The 17,677-nt window shown below is 39.2% G+C and overlaps 1 protein-coding gene across 1 annotated transcript in view; it reads right to left on the reverse strand.

Annotated features, from left to right (window-relative positions):
- LOC145415629 (transient receptor potential cation channel subfamily M member 8-like) overlaps positions 1 to 17,677 on the reverse strand; it is a 318,353-nt gene that overhangs the window by 282,624 nt on the left and 18,052 nt on the right. The window contains exons 6-7 of the mRNA XM_080284850.1: positions 10,374 to 10,472; positions 763 to 898 (exon numbers count right to left, since the gene is read on the reverse strand). Of these exons, the coding sequence (XP_080140976.1) occupies positions 763 to 898; positions 10,374 to 10,472 (235 nt within the window). The remainder of the gene's footprint in view (positions 1 to 762; positions 899 to 10,373; positions 10,473 to 17,677) is intronic.

A 17,677-nucleotide genomic window follows, 5' to 3' on the forward strand; every position in this document is an offset into this window, starting at 1 on the left:
TCACCAACTATTCCATCCACCTTCACATTCCCTACTTTACCATTCATATCACTGATCAAAAACACTCTCTCATTCCTTCCAAACTTTTCCATGCACACTTCCACATTTGTCCAGAACTCTTCTCTCACTCTGCTTGCACGATCTTATAACTTTCAAGATTCTTAAGTTTGGTGAACCAAAGTATCCTGCTAAAATACTGAAATTTCAGTCAGCACACTCAGGTGTAATGTTAAGAAATGAAGACAATTCCTTGCATTTTAATGAGTCTGCAGCTGTTCATCAGCTGTCTTTTGTTGATCAATCTTTCTCCTATACATCCCTTAGGTTACATAATAAACTGCAATTATTCATCAGGGAAATTACTTCTGTTATGTCTTTTCAAGAACAGTTCAAAGCCTTTGTTTTTTTAAGAATCAACAATTTGTGGAAAGGTGTTTTGAAGAACAATTGCTGGGTTTAACTGCCTCCATCTTTAATTTTTCCTGAAGAAGTCTGTGTTGTATATGAATGATGTCATAATTCATTTAGCTGCAAAAATGTCACTGAGCCTCAAGCACCTATGAAATCCTTGGGGAGAACTGTTTTTTGGGGAGGAACAAAGACCAGGTTATTATTATTATTATTATTATTTATTATTGTTATTATTAGCCTTAAGGTAGCCTCCAGGGCAGCTGCTTAACTGTAGTCGATGTGTCTTTTTGACTAGACAGACTGGAGTTAAACAACAATGATAACATTAACAACTGTTAGCAAATCCCTCACCTGCAGTCTCATTAATAAAGGTAATGGTCCCATATGCATTGGTAGGAAAATCCATAACATGGGTATCAATACTCCATTTCTCCCCACTCAACCTTTGTCCTCCAACATGCACCCACCCTCCCTCTCTTCCTGGTACCTGAGGGAGAAACAAATCATGGTTACTAATTACACTGAGATATTAACAGGTGGGGTAGGGGAAGAATTTGGTAAGTTTATATGAGTAGTTACAACATAATCTTGTACGTTTTGTTCCTTTTTACAGACAACAGCTATATTTCACCATATACAACTTTTCAGAAAAACTTTGAGTTACCAAAACTGGGTTTCATTGGTTTTGCTCTTTTCTTTATCAACATTCATGTCTAGCAATGTTTTTTCTTTGGTGAAAATGAATCAAATTATGTACAATATATGCAAGATAATTAAAATTATTACAAATTTATCTGCCTACCCTTCTCACCCCCTTATTTTAATCCTCAACTGCAACATCTCTTTCAGAAGGCAATTCTGGCAGTCTGCAGCATGCATTCTAGGATCTCACACCAGTACAATGTCTTCAGCTACTGTATTTTGAAGGATTTGAGCACAGTACTATACAGTGCTCGTACTGTCCTGTCTCCAGCATTACAACTATCCAACTTTTCCTTGGAAGTATGGATATTCTTAGCACTTACCACACTTTCGTTTATTTGGTTCCACTTTGCTATACAGGTACTTCTGTCTGAATAACTGTATTTTCTTAAATTATCCAAGCACCCTGACATCTTAAGTTTATAACTATGTCCTCTTGTTCTTCCACCATCCCCTATGATATAATTATCTCCATCAAACTCTTCAATATCATGCATACTGTACACTTATACAACATTATCATGTCTCCTTTTTTTCTTCCCTGTTGCAACTTGTGTAGCCTCTTCCTCTGTAACCTCTCCCCATACTGTATTGCAATTCTCTCAAGTTCGGTATCATCTTACTACAATAGTCAGTCTTTGTACTTTTCCTTTATTTATATTTGTTTATTTATATTTTTTAAAAGTGGGGAGACCAAACAACTGCAGCATATTCTAATCGAGATCTTACCAATGTCATTATCAATTTACTTAGTATATCTTCACATATAATGACATGCTATTCTTGTATTCGTTAAAAGATTGCATGCTCTACTAATTATCTTATTTATATGCTTCTCTGGTGATAATTCCTGCTGTACTATTACACCCAAACCTTTCTCATATATTGTCTTGGCAATGCTTTCCACCATCATTAATTTTATAGTCCCATTATGGTCTTCTCTTGCTTACACCTATCTCAGTCACTGGACACTTACAGTACTAGCATTAAATTCAAACTTCAATTCCTGGCTCCATCTGAATAGTTGATCCAGGTCCTCTTGCATCATCATCAAACACATTAACGTAGGATCAAACTTCATTTGACACATCATTTACTGTATACAGTATACAGTATATTAGGAACGTTATGGATGCCAAAACTGTTCCCTGGGGCACACCACTCTTTATTCCTTTCCATAATGAAAACTTATATCTAATCATAGTCCTCATTCGTCTACTAGCAAGGTAACTTCTCATCCATGATAATAAATCACCTTCAATGCTATGGATATTTTTTTTTCTTATTTATATATCAACCTCTCATGCGGTACTATATCAAATGCCTTCCTGAAGTTCAAATAAATACAATTTACCCACCCATCTTTCTCCTGAAGTATATTAATAACTTTATCATAAAAACTTAGTAAGTTTGTGATACCTGAAGTACCTTCTCTTAAGCCAAATTCCCTTGAGGTAATTACTGTATCTTATTACTCTCTAAGCATGCAACCAATCTCATCCTGATGATTTTCTTCATACAATTTACAAATGATGCTAGTGTGTGACAGTGACCTTTAATTTAATGGAGCTTCTCTATTTCCATTCTTATATATTGGTTCCTATACTTGTTGGAGGGGGGAAAAGGGAGGGGGAGGCTGAGGATGAGATGGAGGGATGGGGTGGAGAGGTATATGAGAGAGGGGGGTGTGAGTTGGGAGCGGGGCAGTGAAATGGCAGGGGAGAGGGCGACGTGGAGGCGATTTGTTTGCGGCCACCCCGAATGGGATTGAGGCGTCTGGCAATAGAATAGTTGTTGTTCTCCAGTCTCTTGGCAGATGTCCCTCTTTTAAAGAACACTTTATTATCTCCTATACAGTACTGGTTTGACTAACTGATCAGCATATTCTCTAATTGCCCAACTAGATATATTGGCTGGTCCAATGGCTTTTCATGCACCCACATTTTTTATTAGCTCCAGTAGCTCTTTATGTTCAAATTCTGTGAAGTTTATCTAATTTGACCTATTCTGATTCACCTGAATCATTGAAAATCCTCTTCCCTTACAAAAACTGTCTGGCATTATTCATTCATAATTTCAGACATGTCCTCCTTTTGTTCATAAACTGATTCACAACTTTTCGTCTTACAATCCCTTCTTTTCTTTTCACTTTCCTATTTATATACATATAATTTTGGGTCACTTCCACATTTAATCAATATGCTTTTTCTCATATTTGCCTGCTTTTTCCTTCTAATCCTCACACAATCATTTATTCATTCATTTCATTCATCCATTGCCAGACGCCATGTATCCCAGACGGGGTGGCCAAGGGCTTAGAGTTAATTGTTTTACGGGGAGGGGCACTAATCCTCCACCAACCCCACTTGACACGACAGTTTACCCCTATTTTTACTACCTGTGCTCCATGCTTTCCTCCAATGTTATTCTATATTTATCACTGAACCATCTCTTATCTTTTCATGTTTATTTCCATATCTAGGAATGAATTAATTAATCTATCTATCTATCTATTATCCAATCCTACACTGTCCCATGAGGAGCGCAGGAGCCCGGGGCTAGGCAGTTGGTCCCGACATTTAAGATGAGAGTGACCAGCCTCACTCATCCCTGAGTGGCATTACATGAGCAATCAACCCCAACCACCCCTTAGATATAAACCTTCACCGGCTCAATCCGATTGGAGCGCAATAATTACCCACTAAACCACCAGGCGCCAATTAAATAACACGATTACAATTCCTTAAAATGAAAGTATTTACTGTGCACATCTGCAGCTTCATTAAATTTTTTCCAATCATATTCCTTGAAATAATTTCTCAGTGCACTGAAATCAGCTTTGGTATAATTATACCTATTTTCCTTATGCCTTTTCCCTTCTTCCTCTTCCCACTTCATGACCTCAAGTTCAATTACAGTATTAAGAGAACACTCCTTCCTAAGGGACAACAGTACTTTATATTTTGGATATCATTTTAAATGTTTGTAAACACGAGATCTAATCTAAATGGTTCATCATTGCCTCTCATTCTTGTGTTCTTGATGTTCTTAACCGTTATGTTATACAGTATGTAGTTTATAATCCCATGTGTTTATACTATTACTTTCATCATTCTCCTCCCAATTTACCTTTTTGCAATTAAAGTCTCCAGTTAGGACCACTTCTTGGTGCAAATTTTCCATATCCATAAACACATCTCTTGCCATATTTTCATACTTTTTATCATTTTACATTCTTGTTTGGGGTGCAAATAAGTCACTCCTATATCCACCTTTCTCCCTCTATCATTCTGAATTTCTACCATTAAGGCTCCTGCCTTATTGTTGCACATTTCCACTTTTCTTGCCATGAAATTACTATCTATCTATCTATCTATCTATCTATAGCCCGACGCCCTAATCCCGCAAAGGGTGGCCGCAGACAAAACGCCTCCAAGTCACTCTGTCACCCACCATTTGACTCCCCTCCCCCCAACTCACCCCCCCCTCCCTCATATACCTCTCAACTCCATCCCTCCACCTCATCCTCGGTCTACCCCTCCCTCTCCCTCCCTCCACCTCACCTACATACACCCTCTTAGTCAGTCTTTCATTCTCCATCCTCTCCACATGTCCAAACCACCTCAGTGTATTTCTCCTAATCTTTTCAACCACATCCACATCTACCCCACAACGTTCCTTCACTTCTTCATTCGTCAACCTGTCCCTCCATGTCACTCCACATGCTCCTCTCAAGTAACTCATTTCCACTGCTCTCACTCTTGACTTGTTCCCCTCTTGCAAGGGATCCACGCCTGCTCTCCATACGTCAGGGTAGGGATCACAATACCATCATGCAGTGACTTCTTAACTTCCATACTCACCTCCCTATTTCTCATCACTGCTTTCAGTGTGCCAACAACCTCCTTCCCTGCTGTACCCTTTCACGTACTTCATCCCCCAAAGTTCCATCCTTACTCATCACACTACCCAAGTACTTGAATGCACTCACATTCTCCATATCCTCACCATCCAACCTCACTGCACACTCTGTGACTTCATTCCTCTCAAACACCATAACTTTACTTTTGTTTACATTAACTTTCAGCTTCCTCCTCCTACACACTGTCCCAAATTCATTCACCAAACCTTGCAACTCCCATTCATCTTCACTCAACAATACTGTATCATCAGCAAACAGCAACACCGGAAGCTTCCAAATCTCACCCTCATTCATTAGGGCCACCCCGACATCCACTGCCCTACCTTGTACCTCCTTTACGACCCCATCCATATATATATTAAACAGCCATGGAGACATTACACACCCCTGTTTCAGTCCCACATTGAGATCAAAGAACTCACTCAGCTCTCCATCCACTCGCACCGTAGCCCTAGCTCCCTCGTACATACTCTTCACAGCACTCAACAATTTCCCCTCCACTCCATATATTCTTAATACCTTCCACATACCTTTCCTATCTATTCTGTCATAAGCTTTCTCCAAGTCCATGAAGGCAGCGTACACTTTCCTTCCCTTCTCTAGATACTTCTCCACTAAACATCTTAGAACAAATATCTGATCTACACACCCTTTTCCCTTCCTAAATCCCCCTTGTTCTTCTCCAACTAGCTCCTCTGTCATATGCATAACCCTATCAATGAGTATTCTACCATATATTTTACCAGTCACACTAAGAAGGCAAATACCCCTATGGTTACCACATACTTCTCTCTCCCCTTTTCCTTTGTACAGAGGAACAATTATACCTGATTTCCAGTCCTCTGGAACCCTTCCCTCTTCCCAAGCCAATCTACACAACTTCCATATCCACTCCACAACAATCTCACCCCCATACCTAAGCATTTCACCACACACTCCATCAATTCCTGGGGCCTTTCCCAGCTTAATCTTCTTCATCGCTTCCACTACTTCCGACCTACTGATCTCTTCCTCCCTCCTCTCATCTCTTCTTCTCCCAGCCATTCCCCAACCACTTATACTCACACTGCTCTCACTCTCTACCTTCAACAAATCCTCAAAGTGCTCCTTCCATCTCCTCAATTTCTCTCTTTTCTCCACCAACAATCTATTATTCCTATCTTTCACTCCCCTACTATTTCCCTTTCACACTGCCTTACTTTCTTTACCTCCTTCCAAACAATTTCTTACTCTCCCTCCATTTCACACTCAGATTCCTCCCAAACTCTTCATCCACTTTCTTCTTACTCTCCTTCACCAGTCTCTTAACCTCCCTTCTCCTGCTCACATATACCTCTCTCTTCTCTCTCTCATCTTCTCCCCTACCTCTACTCGCCAACCATTCACCATATGCCTTCTTCTTTTGTTCCACAGCTCGTTTCACCTCATCATTCCACCATGCTGTCCCTTGCACACCCTTGCATCTCCTCCTCACTCCACAAACCACCTCACACGCTGCGCTTATCTCTTCCGTGAATATCTTACATACGTCTTCCACCCCTTCCATCCGCTCTAGCTCATACCTTCCCAATCTTTCTTCCACTATGCTCTTATACTCTGTCCTCTTCTCACTATCTTGCAATTTCTCCACTCTTCTCACAGGAGCTGCTTCCTCCTGTCTTCGCCTTCGCCTCCTCAACCACTTTCTTTGCAGTTCTATCTTGGCCATCACTAAGTGATGGTCCGAGACTCCATTCCCCCACCCTCTCCACACCCTTACATCCAACACTTGTCTTCTCATTCGCTCATCCACACACACGTAGTCTATCATTGCCTTTCGTTCAACAAGTTCACCATCCATCCTCCTTATTACTCTCCATGTATACCGGTGGATCATCTTATGATCTAAAGTAGGTGTTGGCTATTGCCAACCCCTTACCAGCACAGATGTCCACCAAAGCACTACCATTCCCATCTACTTCCGCTGGCACACCCCACTGACCAACCACTCCATCCACTCGTACATTCCCGACTTTGCCATTCATGTCTCCAATCAACAGCACTCTCTCGGCTCCTCTCAAACTTGTCCATACATGCTTCTACTTTACTTCAAAACTCATCTTTCACTCTTGCCACTCGATCCTCTGTTGGAGCATACACACATACAATCGCCCATGCTTGTATACCTACTTTCATCCTCACCCATACAATCCTTGCACCCACTGTTCCATACTCTCTTATATTCTCCTTCCACTTCTTGCTTATCATCAGACATACTCCCTCTCTTGCCCTCTCATCCTCACTGACTCCCGCACATATACCTACACCGTATTCCCATTCTCTCATCCTTTCACCTTTCCATTTAGTTTCAGTCAATCCACATATATCCACTTTTGCATCCTCAAGCACCTGGACAATCTCTCTCTCTTTCACTTCATCATTCACTCCTCTCACATTCCACGTTCCTACTCTCAGAATGTCCTTTGTCCGTTCCTTAGTCGTCAACGTATGGTCCGTCCGGGTCCGAGGCGCTTTATTTGCTTTTTTAGTTAGTTCTTTTTACGGGGTGGGGCACTAACCCACCACCAACCCTTTTAGTCGCCTCGTACGACAAGCAGGGATACTGGGGGAGTATTCTTGAAACCCCCCTACCCCCAGGGGGTTATATATTATCATCAGCCGTTTGAGTATCCACTGCAGGACCGGCCTATCCCGACCGAAGTCGTGACGATACAGCCAATGTATCTCTACCAAGTGGCTTAGGCTGTCTGGTAGAGATTGTATGTAGGGTGAGAAGTGCTTGTAAGTGTACATTGTAGTGTTACTATCCATCATTATTAATACTTCTTCTCCAGATCTAACTTCTCTGTCTTTTCTCAATACTATATCGACTCTGGTCCAACAACTCTAATGTTGTGTCTTTCATTAGCTTTGTTGTTATGACTGCTGGTTTTTTCCACTGTACTAACTGAAATGAAACTAAACAAATTAATCACAGTCCTGGCTGAGATTTGATCTCAGGGCCCCCGCGCATCATATGCGCACACATTACCACTGAGCCAAAGAGAGGATCCCCACTTTGCCTCTTTGTAACACAGGCTTTTATACACCCCATTACATCCCTCTTTTCTCCTCTTGGTGATTAATTTGGTGAGTTTCGAACAAACAGGGTAGCGTAAGCATCGGAGGTCATCATGGGGAGGCTGCGGACCACACCGAAACAGCTCATCCCAGGGATGTAAGGACAGGGATGCTGTCAGCTACCCATAGACCAACATCAAATCACCAACCAAGACCTGCCTCACATCCCACCGCTGCCACCAATGTACTAACTGAAATGAAACTTAACAAATTAATCACAGTCCTGGCCAAGATCTGATCTTGAGCCCCCGTGCATCATACACACTCATGTTACCACTGAGCCAGAGAGAGGATCTCTGCTTTGCCTCTAAGCAATGTGGGCTTTTATACACCCCATTAAACCAGGATATACAATAATTTAACTATCAGCTTTTTTAGATTGATCCATCTAAATTACCATACATAACCTTTATGGTACTGCTCAACCTTACCTTCATTTAGCTTCCCTCACCTCTTAGTTTTTGATTATTTCTATTTACCGCACTTTTCTTTCTGTCTTCTCCCCAATATATCATTTTACTACTTTCATGTTGATTACTCTGCAAACAAATTTTGTCTGTTTTCTCATAATTTTTCTTCACTATTACAGCACTATTAAATTTCTTATTTCCTCTCCTTCTTCCAGGTTTAGGTCCCTCAGAACTATCCCACTAAATTTGGCACAATCTTTCAATCTCCATGTGGACCTTAATAAGTACCTCTTTAGTAACCCTGGTTGAATTACATGGTATCTTAAATGGCCTCTTCTCACTCTTTCGATAATGTCCTCTTCAAATCCCCTGATCTGTTTCTTCCAACCATTATTACCTGTACCTATTTCCTGAAAAAATTCTCTTGCCTTTTTTTTTTTTTTCCCTCTGACTGTTTCCTTTAAATTATTTCATTTTTATCATCATTATCTCCAAACACAAGCACACATTTTTCTATTAACTGTTTCCTTAACTATATTTTCTCTCTACCTTGTATGTTCAACACTCCTACTTCAAAATGTTCTTTTTCATCTATCTCTTCTCTTTCCAATTACTTCTTTGTTCTTTTCTGTTCCTCCTTTATCTGCCAGTGTGACTGATCTATTTTCTTCTTTTACTTGCCAAGCATTCTGCATATCCTTCACCTGTGTTTCTAATTTCTCTGTTTTAGCCTTATTTTCTCATATGCTTCTCTTTAATATTTCATTTTCTCTTTGCACCTTAATTTGTTGCTCTGCTTTTTCTTTGTACTTTTTACAGTTCTTCCTTCACTGACATTTTATCCTCCCCATTTCCATCTCATTCTTCTAATTTATTTTGTCACTTATTCTTCCTATGTCAAAAATGTTTACTCTTATATCAGAAACTTCATTATTTTTTTTTTCTCCAGTGTTTCAGTTCTTGCCAAAAGTAAACTATTTCTTTGTAACTCCTTTTCTTAACATTCAATCTTAACCAACACATCTTCATGGGAAATATCACTTACCTTGTCATCTCACTCCTCACCTTTTTTCACATGGGTTTTAAAGCCTTCAAATTCTTAAGATGATGCCAGGCTTCAGGGCTTATTTGATCTTATTTCTGATCTACTGTCAACATGGCTGGGGAGGTCAGAGTCAAATGCCTCACCATTTTTACATGTAAACAATGGTCACTGTGGTTTGAGCTAAGAATATCCATCTTATAATCTTAATGACTATTTCTTTCCAGCTAATATTGACTGAACACTGTATCTGTTGCATGGGAGAAAAAAAAAAAAAGTTATATTTTCTGTTTACAAAACTGATGAATGTTTGGCTGAATTTCTTCGCCAACTCCTTCTCAATTAGGTACTTACTCGTGTGGTCCAAAGATCATGCTTATATTGTATCTGATGGGTGGCCATACATGGGATCATGACACAACCACTGTCTTGCATGGCAGTGGCTACATCCCATCTGACTGGGTGTCAGTTGAACTAAGCATTCACTAACAGCACAAAGCAAAGTGTCTTCAACCCATCACTATGTGGGAGTTTCTTTCAGTTATAAGAAGAAAGACAATTTACTTGTGTATGGATCTTCTTTAATGTATGGTATGCATTTCTATGAAAATTCTTGAATAGAAATGGTCAATTTTCCTACAATCTCCCATACCAAAGATGAAGGCTACAATCTGGCAGGTATGCTGCAGCCTAGCAGTTAGGAGTTGGAAAAGTAACCCTAACCAATTTAACATAAATGATAATCATATCCTTTAAATCTACTCACCACACTTCTGTGCCTGCCCTGTGTCCTCAAGGTGATACCATTAGCTACCAGCACCTCATCGAGGGGGGTGACTTCACTTACAGAGACTGACTCTGGGTTCTGGGGAAAGAGAAGCCTGTTTTTAAATCACTCAGACTAATAAATTTGGTCAATATTTGTATTTTTGTAAGACTGGTTATAAAATTTATTAAACAGATTTGTAGTATACAGGAATTGAGCAATGCTCGTGTTGTCCTGTCTCCATATTCACATTTATCAAGTCTACCTTTACACACATGAATGTTTTTCTCATGCACCACCTCTCTGTCTAAGTCGTTCCAAATATTTAAGTATTTACCTAATATACCTAATTGTGATATACACGGAATGTACTATGCTCACGGGTTTCTGTCGCTGTTTCTCAATAAGTCAAATTTAGCTTTAAACTCGTTTAAGTTTTTAGACTGGACAATCTCTTTGTCCAGGCTATTCCATAAGTCTATACTTCTGTAAGGAAAGCTATATATCTTGATATCCTTCAAGCAGCTTGACTTTTTCAATTTCATTCCGTGTCCTCTTGTTGCTCTCTTATCCCATACAAACAGATCTTCTTTGTCAATTTTATCTACTCCCACCATGGTCTTGAACACTGCAATCATGTCTCCCCTCTTTCTCCTTTCCTCCAAGGGAGGCAAATCCAGTTTTTCCAGCCTCTCTCTGTATGACAGGTCTGTTAGACTGGGGACCATCTTGGTTGCTGTTTTTTGTATTCTCTCAATCTTGTTTATATCTTTCTTTTTGTGTGGGGACCACACTACTGCTGCATATTCGAACCTGGGGCGGATCATGGCCACTATCAATTTTTTCATCATCTCCTCATCCATATAATGAAATGCTACTCTTATGTTAGTCAAGAGTTTATAAGTCTCTCCAACTATCTTGTTAATGTGCTTTTCTGGTGACAAACTATCTTGGACCAGCACTCCCAAATCTTTCTCTTCTCTCCTTTTTGTGATTAATTCATTACCCAAAAAATAATTCAGTGATGGTCTCCTGGTACTTTTACCCATTTCCAATATTTTACATTTCTTTACATTAAATTTCATTTCCCACGTCCGGCTCCAATTGTGTATCCTATCCAAATCCTCCTGCAGTATTTTACAATCCTCCTCAACCTCTACCTTCCTCAAGATCTTTACATCATCAGCAAACAGACTTGCATAACTGTTCACTCCATCCACCATATCATTTACGTAAATCAGGAACATTATTGGCGCCAACACCGAGCCTTGAGGGACTCCACTTGTTACTTCCCTCCATCCAGACATCCTATCCTTTATTACTGTCCTCATTTGTCTGTCTCTCAAAAAGTCTCTCATCCATTCCAGAAGTTTCCCCTTTAGTCCTCCTATATATTCTAGTTTCCACATTAGTCTCTTATGAGGTACCTTGTTAAAGGCCTTCTCTAAGTCTAAGTACACACAATCCACCCAACCATCTCTCTCCTGTACCACGTCAATCGCTCTTGAGTAAAAGCTCAACAAGTTAGAAACACATGACCTTCCACTTCTGAATCCAAACTGACATTCTGCCAAAATATTCATCTCTTCCAGATATTTTATCCATCTGTCTTTCAGGATTCTCTCACACAATTTTGCGACCATGCTAGTGTATTTACCTATTTGTAGTATACAGGAATTGAGCAATGCTCATGTTGTCCTGTCTCCATATCCACATTTATCAAGTCTACCTTTACACACATGAATGTTTTTCTCATGCACCATCTCTTTGTCTGAGTCGTTCCAAATATTTAAGTATTTACCTAATATACCTAATTGTGATATACACGGAATGTACTATGCTCGTGGATTTCCATCGCTGTTTCTCAATAAGTCAAATTTGGCTTTAAACTCGTTTAAGTTTTTAGACTGGACAATCTCTTTGTCCAGGCTATTCCATAAGTCTATACTTCTGTAAGGAAAGCTATATTTCTTGATATCCTTCAAGCAGCTTGACTTTTTCAATTTCATTCCGTGTCCTCTTGTTGCTCTCTTATCCCATACAAACAGATCTTCTTTGTCAATTTTATCTACTCCCATCATGGTCCTGAACACTGCAATCATGTCTCCCCTCTTTCTCCTTTCCTCTAAGGAAGGCAAATCCAGTTTTTCCAGCCTCTCTCTGTATGACAGGTCTGTCAGACTGGGGACCATCTTGGTTGCTGTTCTTTGTATTCTCTCAATCTTGTTTATATCTTTCTTTTTGTGTAGGGACCACACTACTGCTGCATATTCTAACCTGGGGCGGATCATTGCCACTATCAATTTTTTCATCATCTCCTCATCCATATAATGAAATGCTACTCTTATGTTAGTCAAGAGTTTATAAGTCTCTCCAACTATCTTGTTAATGTGCTTTTCCGGTGACAAACTATCTTGGACCAGCACTCCCAAATCTTTCTCTTCTCTCGTTTTTGTGATTAATTCATTACCCAATAAATAATTCAGTGATGGCCTCCTGGTACTTTTACCCATTTCCAATATTTTACATTTCTTTACATTAAATTTCATTTCTCACGTCCGGCGCCAATTGTGTATCCTATCCAAATCCTCCTGCAGTATTTTACAATCCTCCTCAACCTCTACCTTCCTCAAGATCTTTACATCATCAGCAAACAGACTTGCACAAATGTTCACTCCATCTACCATATCATTTACGTAAATCAGGAACATTACTGGCGCCAACACCGAGCCTTGAGGGACTCCACTTGTTACTTCCCTCCATCCAGACATCCTATCCTTTTTTACTGTCCTCATTTCTCTGTCTCTCAAAAAGTCTCTCATCCATTCCAGAAGTTTCCCCTTCAGTCCTCCTATATATTCTAGTTTCCACATTAGTCTTTTATGAGGTACCTTGTCAAAGGCCTTCTCTAAGTCTAAGTACACACAATCCACCCAACCATCTCTCTCCTGTACCACGACAATCGCTCTTGAGTAAAAGCTCAACAAGTTAGAAACACATGACCTTCCACTTCTGAATCCAAACTGACATTCAGCCAAAATATTCATCTCTTCCAGATATTTTATCCATCTGTCTTTCAGGATTCTTTCACACAATTTTGCGACCATGCTGGTTAGAGACACTGGTCTATAATTCAGGGGTTCTTCCCTGTTTCCTCCCTTGTAAATTGGTACCATATTTGCCCTCTTCCATTCTTGTGGCACTTTCCCCTCTTCCAGTGAGCATACGATTAAACTGTGAATTTTATCCGCCAGTTGTTCTCTGCATTCCTTCAGTACCCAATTAGAAATTCCATCAGGTCCTGGGGCTTTCCTTGCATCTTGAGTTTCCGGTAATTTATACACTTCCTGTACATCCACTTTTATATCTTTTATCACCTGAACATTTCTAATCACTCCCTCCCCTTCCACAAGCTCCTTTTCTTTAGTGAAAACTGACTGGAAACGTTTGTTCATTATTTCTGCTTGCATTGCCGCATCCTTAAAGACCTCTCCTTCTACTTTCAGTTTTGTGATTCCTTCCTTTTGTTTCAGTTTGCCATTAACAAATCTATAAAACAGTTTGGGTTCTCCTTGCATTTGTCTATTATACCTTTTTCAAAATTCCTTTCTTCTTCTCTACGTATTCTTGTGTATTCATTTCTTGTTCTTTTATATTCTTCCTTTGTTCTGTTGTTACCTCTCTTTCTCCAATTGTTCCACGCCTTATCTCTCTCTTTCTTTACTATCATACACCTTCTATTAAACCACTCCTTTTTCCTGTTTTCTTTCCCTCTTACTCTTGGTACAAATTTTTCCACTCCCAAATTATAGAGGTCTAGAAAGATATCCCACTTCTTCTGTATCTCTCTTGTTTCTCTGAATTTTCTCCAATCCGCATTTTCAAAAAAGTTTCTCAATCCTGTAAAATTTGCTTTCCCAAAGTTGTATCTTCCCTGTCTATGAAGCTCGTCTCGTGTGTGTGTGTGTGTGTGTGTGTGTGTGTGTGTGTGTGTGTGTGTGTGTGTGTGTGTGTGTGTGTGTGTGTGTGTGTGTTCTTACCTTACCTACCTCACCTAACTGTATCGTCACAGGAATGAGTCAAGCTCATATTGTCCCGTGTCATAAACCATTTTTATCGTACATATCTTTAAATTTATGAATTATTTTGGCACACACTATTTCATTCGGTAGTACAGTACATTCCACTGATCAATTGCCCTATTTGGGAAACTGAATTTCCTTACGTCTTTATCGCCTCTCTTTTTATGCAGTTTTTTGCAGTGTCCTCTTGCTGATGCATCCCCATAGGTTGTGTAATCATTTATGTCTATTTTCTCCTTCCCTGATATGCATTTATATAGAATAATCATGTCTCCTCTTTTCCTTCTCTCCTGTAGTGTAGGTAGATTCAGTTTCTCTAGTTTTTCTTCATAGCCTAGATCCCTTAAGCTTGGTACCCATCTTGTAGCAGCCCTTTGAACTTTTTCAATCTTATCTATGCGTTTTTTGAGACGAGGACTCCAGACTACTGATGCATACTCCAAGGTTGGTCCGATGAATGATGTTATTATCTTTCTTAGCATGTCTTCATTTATGTATGTGAATGCTGTTCTCATATTTGTAAGCAGTGTATACATGTTCCGTACCTTCTCACCGATATGGTCAGCCGGAGATAGTCTGTTACTGATAATCACACCTAGGTCCTTCTCTTTTTCTGATGTGTGTAGGGTTTTACTTCCTACCTTATAATCCCAATCAGGTCTTTCTCCACTTTTACCAAACTTCATTATCCCTACGTGTCAAGTGGGGTTGGTGGAGGATTAGTGCCCCTCCCTGTAAAACAATTAACTCTAAGCCGTTGGCCACCCCGTTTGGGATACATGGCGTCTGGCAATGAATGAATGAATGAATGATTACATGACACTTGTCCACATTGAATTCCACTTGCCATGTATCACTCCATTCATGAAGTTTATTTAATTCTTCTTGTAGCTCTTTACAAGAGTCTGTGTTAGTAATTCCCCATTGTATTTTTGCATCATCAGCAAACATATTTAGATGGCTTTTATTTCCAATGTTACCCTTGTTTATATACACTAAAAACATAATTGGTGCCAGCATTGACCCCTGTGGAACTCCTCTACTCACTTCCCTCCATGATGAGTAATTTCCCCTTAGTACTGTTCTCATTTCTCTTTTTTTGAGAAAATCTTGCATCCAACAATACAATTTGCCTCAGATTCCTCCTTGATGGTACAGTTTCCATAAAAGTCTTTGGTGCGTTACTCTGTCAAATGCTTTCTTGAAATCTAAATAGATACTGTCTACCCATCCTTTTCCGTTCTGTAATGTTTTTGTTACTCTATCACAGTAGCTCAACAAATTAGTAACACATGATTTTCCCTTTCTGAAACCAAACTGTCTTTCTGTTATCACACTGTGTTCTTCTAGATGATTTACTCAAACTTTTCTTATCAGCTTTTCTAATACCTTGCTTACAACACTGGTTAGTGATACTGGTTAGTAGCTGAGTGGATTTTGTCTATTCCATTTCTTGAATAAGGGAACAATGTTTGCTTTCTTCCAAATGTCAGGTAGTTTGCCTTGTCTCAAGGATTACTTGAAAATTAAAGATAATTATTTACTTAACTCCATTGCACATTCATGTAGCACCCAACATGAAATTTCACCAGAACCATTTGCTTTTCCTTTTTCTAATTTACTTAACTCCTCCTGTATTTCTTTTTCTGATATTTGTATATCTGGTAGTTGTGTGGGCATGCATGTTCCATATAATCCCTCTAAAAATTATTTTCTTCTGTAAAATCTGATTAGAAATTCTCATTTAGTGCTCCCCTCATCTGTAATAGATTGTATTTCATCTTTTACTTTGGTTTTGCTTCGGATGTAGCTGTAAGATAGCTTCGGCTGATCACTACTTTTATTTACAATGTCCTCCTCAAACTGTTTTTGGGCTTCCCTCCTTATTCTTGTATAAGCGTTTCTGGCCTGTTTATAGTTATTATATGCCCTTTCACTATTGTGTCTTCTGTATCTGTTCCACAACAAATCTCTTTTTTTTCTTTTAATTTTTTACATTCTGAATTAACCATTTCTTTTTCTTTTCTGCTTCTTTATGTTGTGGGATGTACTTCTGGACTCCTATTTCATAATGTTCAAAGAATTTTCTATATACAACATTTAAATCTTTTCCACGAAGCTCTTTTTCCCAATCTATTTCTAAGAAGTAAGCAGCGTTGGGTCTGGTTAGTACTTGGATGGGTGACCGCCTGGGAACACCGGATGCTGTTGGCATCCCTACGTCAAGTGGGGTTGGTGGAGGATTAGTGCCCTTCCCTGTAAAAACAAGTAACTCTGAGCCCTTGGCCACCCTGTCTGGGATACATGGCGTCTGGCAATGAATGAATGAAATTTCTTTAGGTCTTGATAGTTGCCCTTTTTTGTAATTAAGGCTCCTTTTGTAACTTTCACTACTATTAACTATGTCATATGCAATCCTGAAGTTGTAATTTAATACTGCATGGTCACTTTTGCTGAATGGAGGGTGATATATTATATTGTCAATATCATTTTCTTGCCTAGTAAATATAAGATTTAGTACTGATGGTATGTCAAGTCCTCTTTTTCTGGTACTTTCTTTTACATGTTGTGTTAGGAAAAACTCCTGCACAAGGTCCAGGAGCTTTTGGTCCCAAGAGCTATGCTGGCTTTTTATACCTAGAGTATTCCAATATATATTTGTATTGAAATCTCCAGTTACAGTAGTATAATTCTTTCAGATTTCTCCTCTGTTCTATGTAGAAATGCTCTTAAACTTTGAATTGTTCTCTCTGCCAGGTCTTCATATTTGCATTTTTCCCAAATGTTTGATCTGGGTGGCATGTATAAATTTGCCACAATTACTTTCCCTTCAGATGTACTAATCTCTACTGCAATCAGTTCTACCTGTGAGGGTGCATCTAGTTCTATTTCCTTGACTTGCAGATTTTTCTTTGGTAATATTATAATTCCTCCTTCTTTTTTTAAGTTCCTATCTCTTCTCCATGTATTGTATTCCTCTAGGTTTAGTGTATCGTTTGATATAATTGATGTTAATTTTGTTTCAGTTAGGTGAACAATGTGTGGTTCCTTTTCTTTGATATAATCATTCATCTCTAGTAATTTAGATACCATTCCATCTACATTAGAGTTCATCAACTTAATCATCTTGTTTACATACTTGTCATCACTTGGGTCTACTACCTTTCTCCTCCTTATTCCCTCCTGTTTATGTACCACTTTCAAACCTGCAATCAAAAATGT

This window comes from Coenobita brevimanus, chromosome 13 (assembly GCF_032717465.1).
Source record: "Coenobita brevimanus isolate Jiangsu-jjx chromosome 13, ASM3271746v2, whole genome shotgun sequence".
Taxonomy (NCBI): Eukaryota; Metazoa; Arthropoda; class Malacostraca; order Decapoda; family Coenobitidae; genus Coenobita; species Coenobita brevimanus.